General features: G+C 36.2%; 1 protein-coding gene and 2 pseudogenes across 2 annotated transcripts; 1 reads left to right on the top strand and 2 right to left on the bottom strand.

Annotated features, from left to right (window-relative positions):
• Nucleotides 1-1,809: 1,809 nt before the first annotated feature.
• On the top strand, nt 1,810-6,958 carry LOC143546779 (heat shock protein 90-6, mitochondrial-like; annotated as a pseudogene). Its single transcript, XR_013137649.1, has 19 exons — nt 1,810-1,954; nt 2,455-2,640; nt 2,743-2,816; nt 2,924-3,049; nt 3,125-3,218; nt 3,310-3,393; nt 3,457-3,599; nt 3,698-3,871; nt 3,961-4,035; nt 4,123-4,227; nt 4,321-4,461; nt 4,555-4,647; nt 4,725-4,802; nt 4,867-5,121; nt 5,216-5,318; nt 5,960-6,134; nt 6,207-6,312; nt 6,390-6,479; nt 6,570-6,958. The product of XR_013137649.1 is annotated as a heat shock protein 90-6, mitochondrial-like (transcript).
• A 730-nt stretch (nt 6,959-7,688) lies between these two features.
• On the bottom strand, nt 7,689-13,733 carry LOC143546753 (protein NEDD1-like; annotated as a pseudogene).
• On the bottom strand, nt 13,520-16,600 carry LOC143546778 (uncharacterized). Its single transcript, XM_077038370.1, has 2 exons — nt 16,075-16,600; nt 13,520-15,721 (listed from the first exon to the last, which is right to left on the bottom strand). Exon 2 carries the CDS (start codon nt 15,704-15,706, stop codon nt 13,808-13,810), a length of 1,899 nt encoding a protein of 632 aa, XP_076894485.1. The 5' UTR covers nt 15,707-15,721; nt 16,075-16,600; the 3' UTR covers nt 13,520-13,807.
• Between the last annotated feature and the right edge of the window lie 1,423 nt (nt 16,601-18,023).

Below are 18,023 nucleotides of genomic sequence, written 5' to 3'. Positions count from 1 at the left end.
AATACTTAACCATAACCCTCGGACTAACGTGTTAGACCTTGAGGGGTGGATTTGTGTTTCTTCAGGACCCTTTCCTGTTACTATATATCGCTTGAACAAAGCTAGAACCCAAACATGGAAAACATTGCCAACCGACCGTACTTAGGTTCCTTAACTTTCAACTCACAGATGCATATGGGTCTTTAGTCAATCTAAATGGGTCAAAAGACCCATTGTTCCTTCGATGAGGCCCATGAGAACAACCGATTGTTTTGTGTGATAACAGTAATAAATGATTTATAATTGATTTAACTCTGAAGACACGTTTCTTTGATGACTTGACGAGAGAGATTTGAAATGAGGTGTGTGGTGTTGGAAGAGGAAGATATTGTGGTTACTTCGTTTAATATTATTATTAGAGTAAATTACGGTTTCATCTACGTGGTTTTGCGAGAAACGACACTTTCATCACTTTTTTTTCTTTTTGAGATACTTTGTGGTTTTCAGTTTTTGCCATTTCGATACAGCTTATAATTCACAAATTTCTTTATTAAAAGTAAAGGCAACAATTTTTTAAATTGTACAAGAGTCGCACACACCAACGATCTCTATTATGTCTATCTATCACTAACCCTTTAACAACCAAGAATTTAGGTGGCCAAGGACTATGTAACCAACCATGTGACATATAACTTTTTATGACAAATGTTATTTATGTCTATGTTCTTGAAAAAATAAATTTTTGACTTATTAAATATAACATATCCAAAACATATACTTGAACCGAAACAATGAAATAATAAAAGGAATGTCTCATGTAATGGTAAATAATAATAAAATATTATTTTATTTTGGTCAGAGTTTTAGAAAATATCAATTAGATTACCTAAAATATTGATATGACTAGTCGCTTTTTAATTTGGTTTTGGGTTTAGGACATTTCTACAACCCTAACCTAGTAAGGGCTTTGGTATAAAATCATTTTTCATACATGATGAGCCGCGAGTGATTAAGAGAAACACGACGGTGATCGACAATGAAAAGAGGATTTTGAATATGGATTATGAAATATGGACTAAACATGGGCTTTGAAAAAGATCGGACTAAATGTCTACTATATAAATTAATTAATATAGGTCCATATTTTATAGAATTACTTCGGTTTAAACTGAATAAAGTTGCATTAAAAAACGGGATCCACAAATTGAACTGAAAATCGAACTTTGAATTAGGATTTTTAAATTACGAATACGATTCAGTTTTTGGTTTTTGGTTTTTTTTACCACCCTACCTTTGGCTACACACTTACTTACACCATAGCCATAGGGTAATATATTGATCTTCGTTAGATGAATGATAATCAATCTATCTCCAGAAGCTTCTCTAAACCCCTATAACAATAATATTAGTATTATTATATATATCTTCAAACCGATGCCCTGCTTGCGGTGCGCGCATATAATGTATATATGTATGAACTCTCGGGTGAGCAAAAGTAAAAGTGCACTAATTTTGACGTTATTTTACTAATCTCGTGAAAATAACGTTAAAAGTGGCGGAAGGTTAATCAGGCATCATGTGGTGGCGTTGATAGCCGAAAGACAAGGGCACATGCACCAATCAGCCGGTGTCCCTGATGATTGAGTGCTATGTGCCTTATGTCCAAGGCTTGATGCAAAACTACTATCGAGCCGGGGGTCTCACCGGAAGCAGCCTCGAGGTAAGGCTGTCTTCACAGACCCTACCATAGCATTGCTATTCGTGGAATATACTGAGCACGATGATATATATCTTCAAACCCTACCAAAACCCATTCAATTCAATTCAATTCAGCCACCGCTCACTCTCCTTCGTCTCTGTTACAAATATGCACCGGCTATCAAGGCGTTCCGTCAACTCTCTCCTCCGCTACGGCGCCCATCGCCGCCGTGACGCCGTAGCAGCCGCCGCGGCTTCCCCCAATTTCAACGATTCGGTATGATTCTTCTCATTCCATTTTACATTACTACCAGCAACATCTTTCTATATTTATGTATTGCTAGTCGCCATTCCACTGTTTCAGAAATGAATTCGATTCATGTTTAATCTGCTTTTTTTATTAGATTGATTTGGTTAGTACTTTAAACCAAAATCCAAGTCATTGGTTTATTAACCAATCAGTTTTCGGTTTATTTGGTTCAGTATGATAAATGACCAAAACCAAACTTGGCCTAAAAATTATTTTATAAATAAATAAAATGGAGATATAAATCATGATATACGTGAAATTGTTTTATAAAGGCTAAAAATATATATGAAAATATGAATGGTTTGGTTCGGTTAATTTTGTTAACCCAAGGTAAAAAAATAATAATCGATTTTTGGTTCATTTCGGTTCGGGTTTGTTGGTTTGGTTATTGCTCACTTTTAGTTTTTGTCATCCGTTAGGTCAGAGTATTTGTCAAATTGTTTTATTGATGTACTTGACATTAACAGGATGTTAAGAGGGATGCTAGTGGGAGATGGTATTCGGTTTTAGCTCCTGCATCGTACAGTGGGCCTGCTTCTGCTAAGCCTTTGAAATCGGTTAACATGATTCCGTCTGGTAGGCGGCTTGAGTCGACTGCTTCCGACTTTCAGAGACCTGATGCACCTGTGGAGAAGTATGAGTATCAAGCAGAGGTGTGTGATTAGTCACTAAAGTTTACTCCTTTTTTTAATATAAATTTGAATTAGTTTGTTATTCATAGTTATTTGTTATCTTGATGATATGCTCTGCTGCAGGTAAGTCGGCTTATGGATCTTATTGTTAACAGTCTATATAGCAACAAAGAGGTGTTCCTCCGTGAACTCATCAGGCAAGTTTCTAAATCTATCAACAAGTTTGTAATGCAGTGTGTGTGTGCGCGCTTCTGTTTATCCAATTTCCATATAGTCTAACAATGTGCACACGAATATGTTTCAGCAATGCAAGTGACGCGTTGGACAAGCTGCGTTTCCTAAGTGTTACTGACCCACAGCTTTTGGAGGGTGCTCCTGAACTTGACATACGCATTCAAACCGATCAAGAAAATGGAATAATCACTCTCACGTAAGACTCGCAGCTTCTAAGAACATTAGTTGAATTATTACATGAGTACTTTTTTAATGTGGATGCTATATACAGGGACTCAGGTATTGGTATGACGCATCAAGAGCTTGTTGATTCTCTAGGAACAATCGCCCATAGTGGAACTGCAAAGTTTCTTAAAGCTTTGAAGGTGAATACTTTGGTTAACATGAATAAATATTCTACTTTACATCTTTACTAAAAAAGCATCTGATTCTTATACAAACTATTAAATATGGCAGGATAGCAAAGATGCTGGTACCGACAGCAATTTGATTGGTCAGTTTGGTGTGGGATTTTATTCAGCTTTTTTGGTTGCTGATAAGGTATGATGTTTATTTTAAACTATTTATTTTCTTCAAGCGTCTCATTGTTTATGCTGTTAACAGGTGGTGGTCTCAACAAAGAGTCCCAAATCTGATAAGCAATATGTTTGGAAGGAGAGGCCAATTCAAGCTCTTATATTGTCCGAGAAGAAACCGATACTGAGAAACTTATACCTAGAGGAACTTCTATCCAATTGCATCTCAAGGTCAAATATAGAAACATCCATTTTTATATAATCTTTTGTTTGTTTTTTTTATTATCAGTGCTAGTACTAATATCAGTTTATAATTTATTTGTACTCAGCGTGATGAAAAACATTTTGCTCATCCCGAGAGAATTGAGAGACTCGTAAAGAATTATTCTCAGTTTGTGTCGTTCCCGATTTACATGTGGCAAGAAAAGGGCTACACAAAAGAGGTTGAGGTTGATGAGGATCCAGCCGAGGCCAAGAAGGACGGGACTGATGACGGTGTTGAGGTGAGCAATGAATCTTTTAGTTTTGAATTCTTGTTGCTCAAGGTAGATTTAGCTTAACTACCATAATATGTTTTTTTTTGTTGAAACAGAAAAAGAAGAAAACTAAAAAGGTTGTTGAGAAATACTGGGATTGGGATCTCACTAACGAGACACAGCCTATATGGGTGAGTTTTTTTATGTGATGTTTACATGTTTTATAACAAGCATACACTTGTTTGTAAAGATGTGTATCTCAAGGTCTTATTTCGCAGCTTCGGAACCCTAAGGAAGTTACAACAGTAGAATATAATGAATTCTACAAGAAGACATTCAATGAGTACTTAGAACCTTTAGCATCTTCACACTTTACAACAGAGGTGAAATACAGCACTTTGATCTTTTTTTGTCCTTTTATTTTAACTACGACTCTGTGAGTGAGATAACATTTTGACATTTATATCAACTTGCAGGGTGAGGTTGAGTTCAGATCAATTCTATATGTGCCCGCTATCACTCCAATGGATAAGGGAGACATTGTGAGTCCAAAAACCAAGAATATAAGACTTTATGTCAAACGTGTTTTCATTTCAGACGACTTTGATGGAGAATTGGTATGTATTTTATTGAAGAAAGCCTTTCTAGTTTTGAGTTTTTTTTTTAACCACTTTTTATTGTTTATTGACTTCTATTAAATTTTGGAGTAGTTTCCACGATATTTAAGCTTTATCAAAGGTGTTGTTGACTCTAATGACCTTCCTTTGAACGTGTCACGTGAAATTCTTCAAGAAAGCCGCATCGTAAGTACACCTGGCATTCTTTTTCCCCCCTTATTGTTTATAAAGTGAATATTGATTATAATATTTCTATTTAAAAGGTGCGGATAATGAGGAAACGACTGGTTCGGAAGGCGTTTGATATGATTCTTGGCATATCCATGAGTGAGAACCGAGAGGTAAATTATCTTTTTTTTCATCACGTATATTATATAGATTTCTTAATTTTTATGCTTTTTTTAGGACTATGAGAAATTCTGGGAGAATTTTGGGAAGCATTTGAAGCTGGGATGCATTGAAGACCGTGAAAATCACAAGCGTCTAGGTCCATTGCTTCGATTCTTTTCTTCACAGAGTGAAGAAGAAATGATCAGTTTGGATGAATATGTTGAGAACGTGAAACCTGACCAAAAATATATCTATTATATCGCTGCTGACAGTGTCACAAGTGCAAAAAATACACCATTTTTGGAGAGATTATACGAGGAGGATCTCGAGGTACAATTTTTTTCCTTTTATTTGTTTATTTTTATTTTGTTATTTATGCTGTTTAGTGAAGACTGCCACTAAATATTTATGGGATTTGTTACAGGTGCTGTTCCTTGTTGATCCTATTGATGAAGTTGCTGTCACAAATCTCAAATCATATAAAGAAAAGAACTTTGTTGACATCAGCAAGGAAGATTTGGACATTGGTTAGTCTTTTAATATTTGTATTTTCCATTTCTCATAAGGTTAACAGAAAGCCTACGCATTTTTTTGAAAAGCAAAACATCTACACACCTGAGCTAATCAATTGAGCATTGATAATTTTTTTTATTTGGAACCACTAACTAGGCCTGTAATTGTCCAAAAGAACATGAACATGTCATGTTCGTGCAACTTTAACTGAACAAACGATAGGACACGAACGTGATTTTCTTGTTTGTGTTTGTTCATTAAGAAAATAGAACGGTTACGTGCATAAACGAATGAATATAACTGAACATAGATGAATGAATACAAAACAGACAAAACTGAGCAAACATCAATTATGAATTTTAATCTGTTGGGCCTAAAAAATTAATAAAACTAGTCTAAATTGTAGGGGGTGATATTTTAATTTTATAAAACTAGATTAAATTGTTATGTGCTTAACAATTTAAACGAAAACATAAACAACTTAAACTAACGAGTGTAAACGAATGTTCACAAACATAAATGAACCAACGAGACATGTGGTCATGTTGGTTTGCTTAACTAAATAAACCAAAAGTTTAGTTCTTGTTCGTTTGTTTATTCAGTTGGTTTACAGGCCCAACCTCAGCTGATGTTTTTCTTTATGTTAAATTACTAGGTGACAAGAATGAGGAGAAGGAAAAAGAGATGAAGCAAGAATTTGGACATATTTGTGATTGGATGAAGAAACGATTGGGTGATAAAGTTGCAAGTGTCCAAATTTCAAATCGCCTTAAAACATCGCCTTGTGTTCTTGTTTATGGAAAGTTTGGTTGGTCTGCAAACATGGAGAGGTGAGTTTTCTTCGTGTTCAAGTTTTAACAAATCACGGTTTTCTTAATGTGTTTTTATTTGTAACTTTTTAGATTGATGAAGTCGCAAACAGTTGGTGACACATCTAGTCTGGACTTCATGAGAAGCAGGAGAGTGTTTGAGATCAATCCTGAACATCCTATTATTCAGACATTAAGTGTATGTCCTTTTTCTGAAACCACAATTTTGACATTATTTTTCATTAAAATTATTTACCCCGTGCATGCATGATGCAGGCTGCTTGCAAGAGCAATGGTGACGATGAAGAAGCTCTTAGAGCTATTGATCTGCTGTATGATACTGCATTGATTTCGAGTGGTTTCACTGTGAGTAATCTATTTATTCTTCATGCCTATACTTCATGACACCTGGCATTATCCTTTAATCAAAATTTATGGTGTTTTAATTTGTTGCAGCCTGAGAGTCCGTCGCAGCTTGGTGGGAAGATTTATGAAATGATGAACATGGCTTTGTCAAACAAATGGTCGACTGGACAGCCAGCTTTCAACATGCACAGCTCACAGGCACAAGAGGCAGAGATTGTGACTGAACCACAACCAACCCTTGAAGCAGAGGTGGTCGAGCCAGTTGAAACCACCACTGCTCAGAAATGATGCTTGCACGTCGAGCGAGGTTGAAGCCAGGGCTCTGGAATAATGTGACTAGAGAGGTCTAGTGTTATTAATGTTTCTGTTTTTGCAGTCTAAAATGGAAACGGACACGAATGTAGAGTTGCTATATTACTTACCAGAAAGGGAATTGATTTTGAATATTGGTTCTTTTGCAATGAGCTAGTTATTATTTATTCAAGTGTCTTGATGTCAATTAATGTGTTAAATTGAGTACCATGTATGCAAACAGATGATTTTGAACAAGTTGACTTAAAAGTGAAACCAGAGCTCTGGAATAATGTGACTAGAGGTTTAGTGTTATTAATTACAAATGGACTTAAAAGTGATAAAATTACAAGTAATTAAAGCAATAAGCACATCTCTTTTATCTATACGTGTACAAAGATATGCAATTACAATTTACAAGTTTGAAAAAATATATCTTTGTGCACAGCATTGGAAGTTGTATTCATAATTTTTTCTTCATTATCCAACTAACATACGATAAGAAAGACTAGATTTTCAAATGCTACAAGGCTATAGCATCTATAGATACATATCTATACTAATTCCTTTAGTTTAGTTCTTCAAGTATATAGCCAAAATCGAAGAACCTCGTAGTCATCTCAAACACAAAAGTGAGCACAATTGTTTTAACTTTGTAAGTTAAAACCATGCCACTTACCTTTCCTTCCAAAACAAACCATCCTATTCTTGTGTAATATTACAAAGAAACCACACTGAATATAGTGTGTTCTTTTCTAGCAATTTCACCAAATAAAATGATTTAAAAAGTTTAAAAAGTATTATGAGACACGAGTAAATAGTTCACAGCAGCTGGCAGAGTTCCTGGTTCTCTTAGCGTAACGATTTGATTTCATTCATAAGCTCTGCTTGTGTTTCCAAAATCGAGCTCATTGCATTTTACATTCGCACCTACATGAAGATTTTACATAAATAACAAATAATCAAATATAACATAAAAATATTATAACAGATATGACAAACCTCATGCATATGAAATTGCCTTAAATCTTCAATGTGAAGGTTTTTTACATCTTCATGAATGGATTTCTGAACAGAAGCAAGAACTTCATCAAGAGTGCCTTGAACTAATTGAAGTGAGAAGGAAGAAGATCCCGGTTGCTGCTGTGAATTAGGATGTACAGGTGATTTCTGGCTTTGCGTGTCAATACTCTGTCAATAATATTAACACTATAAAAAAATAACAAATGGCTTTTAAAAAAAATGGAAAATCAGGTTGTTGAGCCGATGCAGATAAGCTCATAGAGCACGATCACTAGGCATCTAAAGTCTAAACGAACCGAACCACAAACGGGGCATGTTCATGTTCATTTAATTTTAATCAAACGATGGAACACAACCAAGTAGACGAAGGGGGTTTTCTTGTTCATGTTCGTTCGTTAACAGTATACATGAATGGTTCACGAACATAACTGAACATAGATGCGCGAATATAGATGGAGTGAAAGTCAAGTAAAAGTGAACGTGAACATCAACTGTAAGACTTAAATAAACGAACAAACAATGTTGGTGTTTGATCGTTTACCAAAAAAACAAACTTCCTGCCAACCAGTCCGCGTACGTTCGGTTCGCTTACAGGCTAACGATCATAGCAAACGACATTCTTTTTATTTTTTTTGAAAATGAGATTAATATTGTGAAAAGAAAGAGGGTAAATAAGTAAAATTTACATTCACAGACGGAGGAGTTCCCAACTCCGAGAAAACCGGCGTCTCATGCCTTGGTGTAAACTTATCTAACGTGACAAAACTAGAGGTCCCTTGCTGACATGGACAAATAAGCTTATCCGAACCTCCACCCAATCCATCGAGTTTTTAAGATAATGGTTGAGAAACAGGTGCGTGATTGTCATCCTGAAATTAATAACTATTTAGTTTTTAACAATGTCATATATTAGAGTTACTAAATATTAACTAACAAAATGTAACAAAAATGTGAAACAAAGCCACCTTTTCATTAACATCATTTTTGGTTCCTTCCAAAAATTTATACATAGAAGATGTATACGGTTTAACATCCACAAGAGGGGAAAACACCTTCATTTCATCTCTAATATTATTATAGCCGTGTGGCGCACCAAGCCTTAGCGAGCGCGTTTCTTCACCTGCTGCAAATGTACCAGTTAGACTAATCTTGTGTAAGTACTGGAACCTAGTTGTCCTAGTTTAGTCTAATAAAGATTGGTGTTGATCTACCAGTGTTTGGTTTATAAATAGGTTTATCTGTAATCAACTTAATAATCTCAATTAATAAAACAATCAATTTTAGACTAATCTCTATTATATCGTTTGTTATAAGTATCATTACCACTTGAAGTTGCTGACCTGGCAGAGTTTCGGGACCCGAGAATTGAAGTTGTTAATGAAGGAAGCGGGTCTGGCATAACGAATGAATCGTCCACTGTATCACCAATGAGAGGCATATCAGGTGTGCAAGTTTTTTCGTTTACAAAAATCGGTTTTGATCTTTGCCAGAATAAACTTGTGACAGCCTAGTTAAACAAAATAACATCAAAACTTATGATATATGTAAATTAAGTAAGAACAATAATAAAAGGTGTTATGAATATTATTCATATGGTTATCAATATTGTTATAATTATGGTTTATTACACCATTATGTATTACTTTGCATTAGCTATTGCAGATCAATAAGAATGAACTCTTCTATTCTTTCTTTCTCTCCATAATCCAATTTCTTGTATTCTATTACTTTGCATATTATATATTTGCTAATAGGTCGTTGTTTGACAACAAAAGGATAATAGATTTACCTTGGAATTAGCATAAGCGCGAAGGACAGTAATCGGTCGAAGGTTTGCATGCACGTCATAAAATACCACATGCCCGGTTGTTGTGCCAGCTGCCAGTGTGTTTCCGTCATCATCAAACACCACTGATGAGTAAGGTGAATCGTATGGTACACAAAACGTGGGTTTTTGTGATCCCAAGTCAAAAGTGTATAACTTTTTATCAAATCCAACACTAGCAATTATCTGCCAAAACTCCAAAACTTTATAAAAGATATCTTTTAGATCAATGCAGAATTTTATTTTCTATCATAGAAAGCAGGCTGGTAACGAACCAAACGTTTAGTGAACCGTTCGACGGGACTTATTTAATTGAATATACAAACGAAAATTAACATAAGCTTTTGTTCATTTAGTTAAACGAACAAACATTAACACAGGAGTCATTCTTTCATCTATATTCGTGAAAGCTGGTTCATTTAAATTCATTTATGCTTGTTCGTTTGCATCCATTTATGTTCGTTACTTTACGTTCTTTAAAGTTTGTTTGTATATTGTTCATTAATATAGTCATTCAAATTTTTTAGGCCCGTTACAATTTAGTCTAGTTTTAACAACTTTTTAAGCCTAACACGTTGCTGTTCATGTTTACTTTTATTTGGTTCTAGCATAATTATGTTCTTTTTTCGATGTTCGTTTGTGTTCATTTATATTGTTAACGAACAAACACGCACACGAACACGTTCATTGCTTTATGAACGAACACGAACAGAAAAACCATGTCCATTTTGTTGTTCAAGTTCGATCGTTTGTTTGGTAGCTAAACAACAAACATGAGCAGGGACGTGTTCGGTTCGCTTACAGCCCTAAAGATGTCTCTTTCACAAATACAGATTCCATTTTCAGTAGAAACCTTGTCATTGGATGGAGAAAAAATAATGCCAGCTGTTGGTGCAGAATGCTGCTTTAACCAGGAAACCTGCATATTAAATTCAAATCTTTATAAAAATTGTGTCAGTTAATCAACCTAGCATGCATGTTAAACGACAACTGTGGCAACTAATCAGCCTTGCGAAAAAATAAAAACTAAAAGGCGACACGCGTATGAGTTTAATATAACGGGCCTTTGGGTTGCGACGAGTTGTATCCCACAAATGAACGTCACCGTCATCGCCAGCTGTCACTAAAAGGTCCATCAAGCACCCTCAAGACCTGACCATCAGAAAAGAGAAGTATATAAATTGCAAACACGCATATAAACGAAAAGATAGATAACACACATACTTGCCCATTAGGATCCTTTTGCACCCCATCCAAGATTGTGAATTATAAGATCACCAGAAAGACTAATAGAAGCTACATCTTCATCCCTGCAATTATACTTGACATCTGTTAATTGTGTCTGTTAAGCACTTTATACTTCTTCTTAGCAAATCCCATATTCTCACCAATTATACTTGTGTCTGTCACTAGTCGTTTATGTGCTTTCGATTAGGTTCATGTTTTTAATATTCTACCATTAATATTTTTATTTATTTGTTTTACTATATAAACTGTTAAGTTTTTTTTTTGGGATATTTTGGGCGTAACTTCGGATTTGTGGCTGAATTTGTGTGGATTTATTATTATTATTATTATTATTATTATTATTATTATTATTATTCCGTTCGTTTAAGTTTGTCTGTCCATTAGTGTTCGGTCCAGTCCAATAGTGTTTATTAGTGTCTGTTTGCGTTTGTTTACAATATCAACAAACGGAAATGAATTAACCTGAATATTATTATGAGCACTATCAATAGTCCCCATAGTTTGATCATTCTTCGTCCACAAGTTATCCAGTTATCATCAGCGGCACTCGCCACCACCAAATCTTGATATGATAAAATTAGGGGTGTGCATGGGTCGGTTTGGAGCGGATTTGAGCCAAACCCATAACCATAACCGGCATGTCGGTTAATGGATAATCATAACCATAACCGACCCGTTATGGCGGTTTCGGTTAATCGGTTTTGAAGGTTATAGTAGGTCGGTTAACCATAACCAAAACAATGTAAATGGGCCTAAAAGTTTGGCATAAATTATTACAAAACAACGACATGACATAATACAACAAAGTATATAATCAAAAAAGAGAATGAAATTATATAATCCAACAACGAAATTCAACTTAATTTCATTACAAACGTAGAACCAAAATCATCAAAATGATATAATCCAATAATATGATGGTGGAAGTTAATTCCAAACATATATTGGTTAAATAAATGGGTCGGTTCGGTTATGGTGGTTTTGGAATTATCTTTAACCAAAACCGAACCGTATTTGACAATTTTTAAAAACTTATTAAACCGACCCATCGGTTATGACGGTTATCGGTTAAAATCGGTTCGGTTATGTCGGTTATGGATCGGTTAACGGTTACGACGGTTAACTTGCACACCCTAGATAAAATTGAGGCTAATTTATTTACAAGTAATAGTAATAGTAATAAAAGATGAAGCGTTGTTTAATATAATATAACAACAGTTCTTACTGGTATGGTTCCACTTAACGGAGTTAATCTGAGAACCAGGACACGACGTGTGGCTGCAACACAAGGATCACCGCTATCGATGGAGACGTCAAAGAGTTTAACGGTGTCGCCAGCACTGGCGACCAGTAGCGACATTGCTCGATCGGCTAGCGGTTAGGGTTTAATGATGATGATGATGATTAAGGATTTTCAAAAAGAGGATCGAGAGGGAAAATCGTAACGGTAACCATATTTTATGAACCACTTTTATAATAAAATATTTTACTTATTGTTTTTATTAGTCTTTTTAAAATGTTACCGATTGCGCTGTATGATCGATCTTGAGGCCATTAATCTGACGTCCATGACCCGGCCCATAATAAGGATTCATCAAAGAGTCTTTAACCCGATTAAAATAGTGTTAAATGAAAACCACCAGTCATGTCAATGATGCATAATTCAAGGGTTTAATATTTGACTTATAAATGTTTTTTATGATATTAGTCTTTCATTTAATGCTCGTATTTTCCATTAGTATTTCCTTTTAGTATTTGTAGCCTTGTAAGAGGAACTAGAGAAAACATGAAAAATATGTTATTTCTTGGGAGATCAAGTTCACATCCAAGGTCTTGGAATCCTCATCTTAATTGATGCATGGTAAATCATATATATTAAACTTTTGTGGTATTCTAGAATTTAGGTATGTCAAAAAAAAAAGACGAGGCTTCAAATTATAACTTGTTAAGATGTCTATCTATTTTGGGTGAGATATTTGGTGTCACTCCATAAAATACCTTACATGGTAATGTGTAGGCCACGATCGATTATTATGATTTGTTAAGCCTAAGGTTCTGCGACATTAGGTAAGTTCCCCTAAAGCCATACCTCACGGTTACTTCTTGACTTATTCATTCATTGGATTACCTGACACATTTTCTCCAATGGTGGTTGCTTAAGTCAAGACGCGACGCGGGCTTTAATCCTAGAACAATGTTTGGGCTCAATGAGCTAGATATTTATTAGTGGTTTGATGTCAATTTATGTGTCAAATTGAGTACCATGTATGCAACAGATGATTTTGAACAAAAATATGAAGATAATAATAATTCCAGTTTTTAGATTAATGGATTGTGGGTGGGTTTCGGGCCAACTTGACCATCTGGTTACCCAAGGTTGACCACATTCGGTTTACAACATTCGATAAAATTATTGAGTCAAACCGCTAACTATGGTGTTTCAAAACAATGACTAATAAAACCGGCCGCTTTTATTTTTATTTTTTACCGTTAAAAAATTAAAATCCTTTGTATTTCAATATGTTAAAATGATTAAAAAAAAGGTGTAACATTTTTAAAAATGAAAATAACTTGATTAATAATAATAATAAACCTCTTTGATTTGAACAGTTTATGACAATCAATCTCAACAAAAACTGGACAAGATTGACAAGATACTAAAACGAAAGATAATTTTCATGCTGCAATGTAAATACTCGGTAGTACAACCCATTTACGCATAAGGGGTATAAGCGCAACTAGCAAATCTAAAAAGTAACTAAATCATAATAAGTAATTAGTACAAGTTTCTCAAGTCTTAACCAACATTTGAGTAATTTTAAAACCAAACTGCGCTCTAGCCGCTAGGGGTCACCTTGTGATCCCATTCCAGCTATTACCTAAATTCCTCACCAATTGCCTCACATCATCACCATGTGTTTGGATCTATACACTATCACTCTTAAACACTCAAATGACCAAAATGCCCTTCCACCTTAACCTTCTTTTCCTCTTCTTCTGCATCCGCATCCGCATCCGCCTGAAGAAGTTGCTCTGGCGTGGCCGCAGGATCAAGATCCCAACACCCGTCTGGCAAGTTCAAGCCTTGACCTTTTAGCACACAAGCCGGCACCTGGTGCGAAAACCGAACCATTTCTTTTCTGGGAATTACCCGAACCGCGTTCTTGTTGGGGTTTCTTTGATACACAGTCTTGTACCCTTCTAGTTTAGCCAAAGGTGTCACACACACCCCAACTTTTTCAGAATAATCGTCAAGAATCTCCACCATTTCAAACTGCTTCCTTCCTTTCTTTGACTTTTTATTCCGACCCTCTGACCAGTTTCGATACACCGCCCACACATCGCCTCGTTTCGGGTATATTTTAACACACCCTCCTTTCCCAACATTATTCTCTCTCCCCAAAAGATGAGAAAAAATGTTGACTTGGTCAACAAAGAGAGAATGGGCCAACTTGAAACTTCCACACGATTTATTAAATCCGAACTCAGCATCAGGTTTTGAGTTTAAGTAAGTTATATGAAGCTGAAACGGCTTCACAGATATGACCTGGCGAATCAGGCAATACAGACGGGGCATCCCGTCTTCTTCATCATATATAGCCCATATCTGTTTTGGCTTAAACACTTCCTCAGACCGATCCGTATCAAAATCATGAAAATCAGGATCTGGGACCGTTATCGCCATTGAACTACTTTTCTTGACCGTTTTCCCATTCTTTTCAGCCTTCATAGCAGAAGTGGTTTTCATTTCTTTTAACTTAGCACGAATCACGGTTCGGGCTTTATCAATCAACAACTTCCTTGCATCAAAAGCAGGAGGAATCGAGTAATGCCGGGTCAAAACATCAACCCCGACATTTCCATTCAAATTATTCGAATCTGAATTCGGTTCGGTTTTTAAACCCGTTTCCCCATTTTCAACCTTTCTTTTCTTAGGAGGCCGACCCATTCTAGGAGCTACAATCTCACCGGGGCCCGCATTTAACCTCACCTGGTGTCTCCCGTTAGATTTTTGCCGGCTCAAGTTAGCAGATTTAGCAGGTATCCCGTTAGGATCCAAAGTAGACGAGCCAGAATAAGTATTCCACTGAAACGAAACGGTCCCGGCATACTCATACCCTTGTTGTGTCGGGTGAATAACCGATGACCCGTTTCCTGTAAAACATACTGATGTACTCGGTACATACGGGCCCGCATTATACGCACCATGGCTAGCATGGTTAGCGTAACCATTTTCAGACGTGTACGACCATGGGGCGTAAGTAACGGGAGCCGCACCCGTTTCAACAGCTACAAAAACCCCACGACAATTCTTACACGAAAGTCGCTTATTCACATATTTCCTAAGATACTCATACTGAACGCGACACGAGGTGCACACGGTCCAAAAAGTATCCAATCTTGTAGAAGTTTCAGAAACACCAGAAGCACTATAACCCGATAAGTGCTTATTTCTTTTAGCATCATACGAGCTTCGTTTCACATTATCAGACAACACGGCCCACGCTTCAGACACAAGTTTAAAAGCTTCATCAGCCCCAACCGTCTTGTTTTTGTCAGGATGAAGAAGCACCGCCATCTTCTTATAACGTTTCTTCAGTATCGACTTATCCGCAGACGGATCCAACCCAAGAACCGAGTAAAAATCAACTTCCCGGTTCATATTTACCGTCGCAGCGTATATCTCAAACGTCGCCACCATTTGAGATATACCTTCCAGCTGAGGACACAAAGTCTGCGCCCGTAACGCAAACTGCTTCGCACCCGCAAAATCTTTAACCAAAAACAACTTCTCTGCATTCTCTTTAGCCCTAATTGCTTCCTCTATGTTCGGATCCATCTTCAATATTCAACCCTATAACATAATCCAACATTTGAATAACACATTTCAGTCACATGCAATTAATAAGAGTTTATAAACTTAGTAAACATGTTAATTACAACCTTAATTACAAAACCCCTAAACTAATTTCCCCCAAATGAACATAATTACCATTTCAAGAAACCAAATCTAGGTCAAAAAAGTTCAAATTAAAGTCAAATTGACAATCAAAACACAAACTTTACTCAAATTCAAACAAAACCCACAACGGAAACAGTAAGATCTAAGCTCGGATCAGCAAAAAGTTGAAATCTTGAAGCTTAAAAAACCCTTAAAAAAATTACACATTATACAGTAATTAAAGCCAAAATTGAAAAGCAACTTACTTGAATCAGCATCCAATAGAGAAGTAACAGGATGTGGATCTTAAATCCGTTAGCGGATTAAAGCGGGTTTGCTTCAGATCTACGATGATGATCAACGGGAGAAAGAGCTTAATAACTTTTGTAAAATTAGAAAAAGTGAAAAATAAAAATAAACTTAACCTTTAAATAAATAATAAATTTGTAATTATTTATAGTATAGTATAATATAAATATATATCATTGTTATTAGGGTATTGGGTAGATTTGGTAATTAATTTTTTAAAACAAAAGCAAAAGAGGGATTCCGGCTGCCGGACGGTGGAATGGAATATTCCGACAAGGAGCCTATTAAAGTGAACTATTGAAAATTAGAAATTATTAAAAGTATGTGGTGTAAATACGTGAATAATAAATAAATACATGGTTTAATTTATATGAGATTTGGGTTGTTTTTTGTATTGTATTTTGTAGTTATTTTTAGTGATTTGGAAATTAAAATGGGTGCCGTACAAATCCCACCTACTAAATTAATGTGATTCATTTAAATTTTTAAGAAAAATGTCATTCAGTAATTTGGTTTTATGATTATTTTATTTTTATTTTAGACTTTTCGTAAAAGTGTTGGAATTAAATAGTCAATAAGAAAATTAAAATGTTTTAGATCCACTAAGTTCCTTTTTTAAGAGTATTGAGATGTTTTGAGGGCTTTGAATCATTTATCAAAAAACACAATATGTATGTAACTAACTAATAACATGTGACATGCTAGGTGGTCCGTTCATGTACCTTATATCAAAGATATCAAAACCTCCTAGTGTGAAATTAAGGTTGGTTCTTTTATAAAATCCATAGAATGTAGGTCACATAGAATGCGCACAGGAGCAATCGGCAATTGAGGTGTCAATGAGATGCCCATCGGAGCATTGCCCTGTGACTTTTGAGTGGAAGCGGAAAGCACTCATTGAGTTCGTGAGAGTTTTGTGAAGAGCGGAAGAGATCAAGTAAGGAAACCGAGATCGGGGAACTTGGGAAAACGGAAACAATGTTTATGGGTTTCAATACCAGGTGCAGGATTCCCAATGGGTTTCGGGAAGTATTCTTTTTGATCTAATGCGATAATGTTAAGGTATGTTTGGTTGAAAGGAATGAAATGAAGGGGGAATAGAATGGGAGAATGAATGGAATGGACAAAGGAATGAAATGAATCATTACCATTCCTTTGTCTTGTTTGTTAACATATGAAAATGAAATGAATAATTAATTTAAAAAAACTGAAATGGTGACGGTGACGGTAGCTCTGGAGACGAAAATGGTGGTGGCAGTGACGACGGTGGTGGTGGCGGCGACGGTGGTGGTGGTGGCGGTCAGGCCACGGGGGTGATGGTTATGGTGGTGGTGGTCAAGCGATGGTAGCATTAGTAGTGATGGCGATGGTAGGGTGGTGATGACAAGGGTGGTGGCCAGGCAGTGATAGTGGTGGTGGCGGTTATGGTTGGGTGGCGGCGGTGACAATGGTTGCCGTGGTTATGGCGACGATGGTGGCGGTGGTCGCTTTGGTGGTAAGGTGGTGGTGGCGACGGTGGCGTCAGTGGTGGTGGCGGAGACGGTGGTGGCGACGGAGGTGGTGGTGGTGACGGTGGCGGTGGTGACGGTGGCGGTGGTGGTCAGATGATGGTGGTGGCTATGGTAGTGGTGGTGGTGGTGTTGGCGGTGGTTGTTAGATGATGGTGTTGTTGAGAAAGTAGGTTGAATGAGGAATGGAATGAAAAAAAAGAAAGGGGTGGGAAGAAATGGTTTTGATGGAATGAGATTTCATGTGTAATGGATGATTCCATTCCACTGTGCAACCAAACACCTCTTATAGATTATGTTGATTTCAATTTTAGATGACCTCGAATCAATAAAAAAATATTTATTTTAAAGTTAGCATGGTGAAATTTTTATTTAAGAGGTAGCATCTTTGCAACTCA

Source organism: Bidens hawaiensis, unplaced genomic scaffold, assembly GCF_021521415.1.
Source record: "Bidens hawaiensis isolate Kalapana, Puna unplaced genomic scaffold, B.hawaiensis_p1.1 tig00014463_1, whole genome shotgun sequence".
Lineage (NCBI taxonomy): Eukaryota > Viridiplantae > Streptophyta > Magnoliopsida > Asterales > Asteraceae > Bidens > Bidens hawaiensis.
This window is presented reverse-complemented; position numbering and strand designations above follow the sequence as displayed.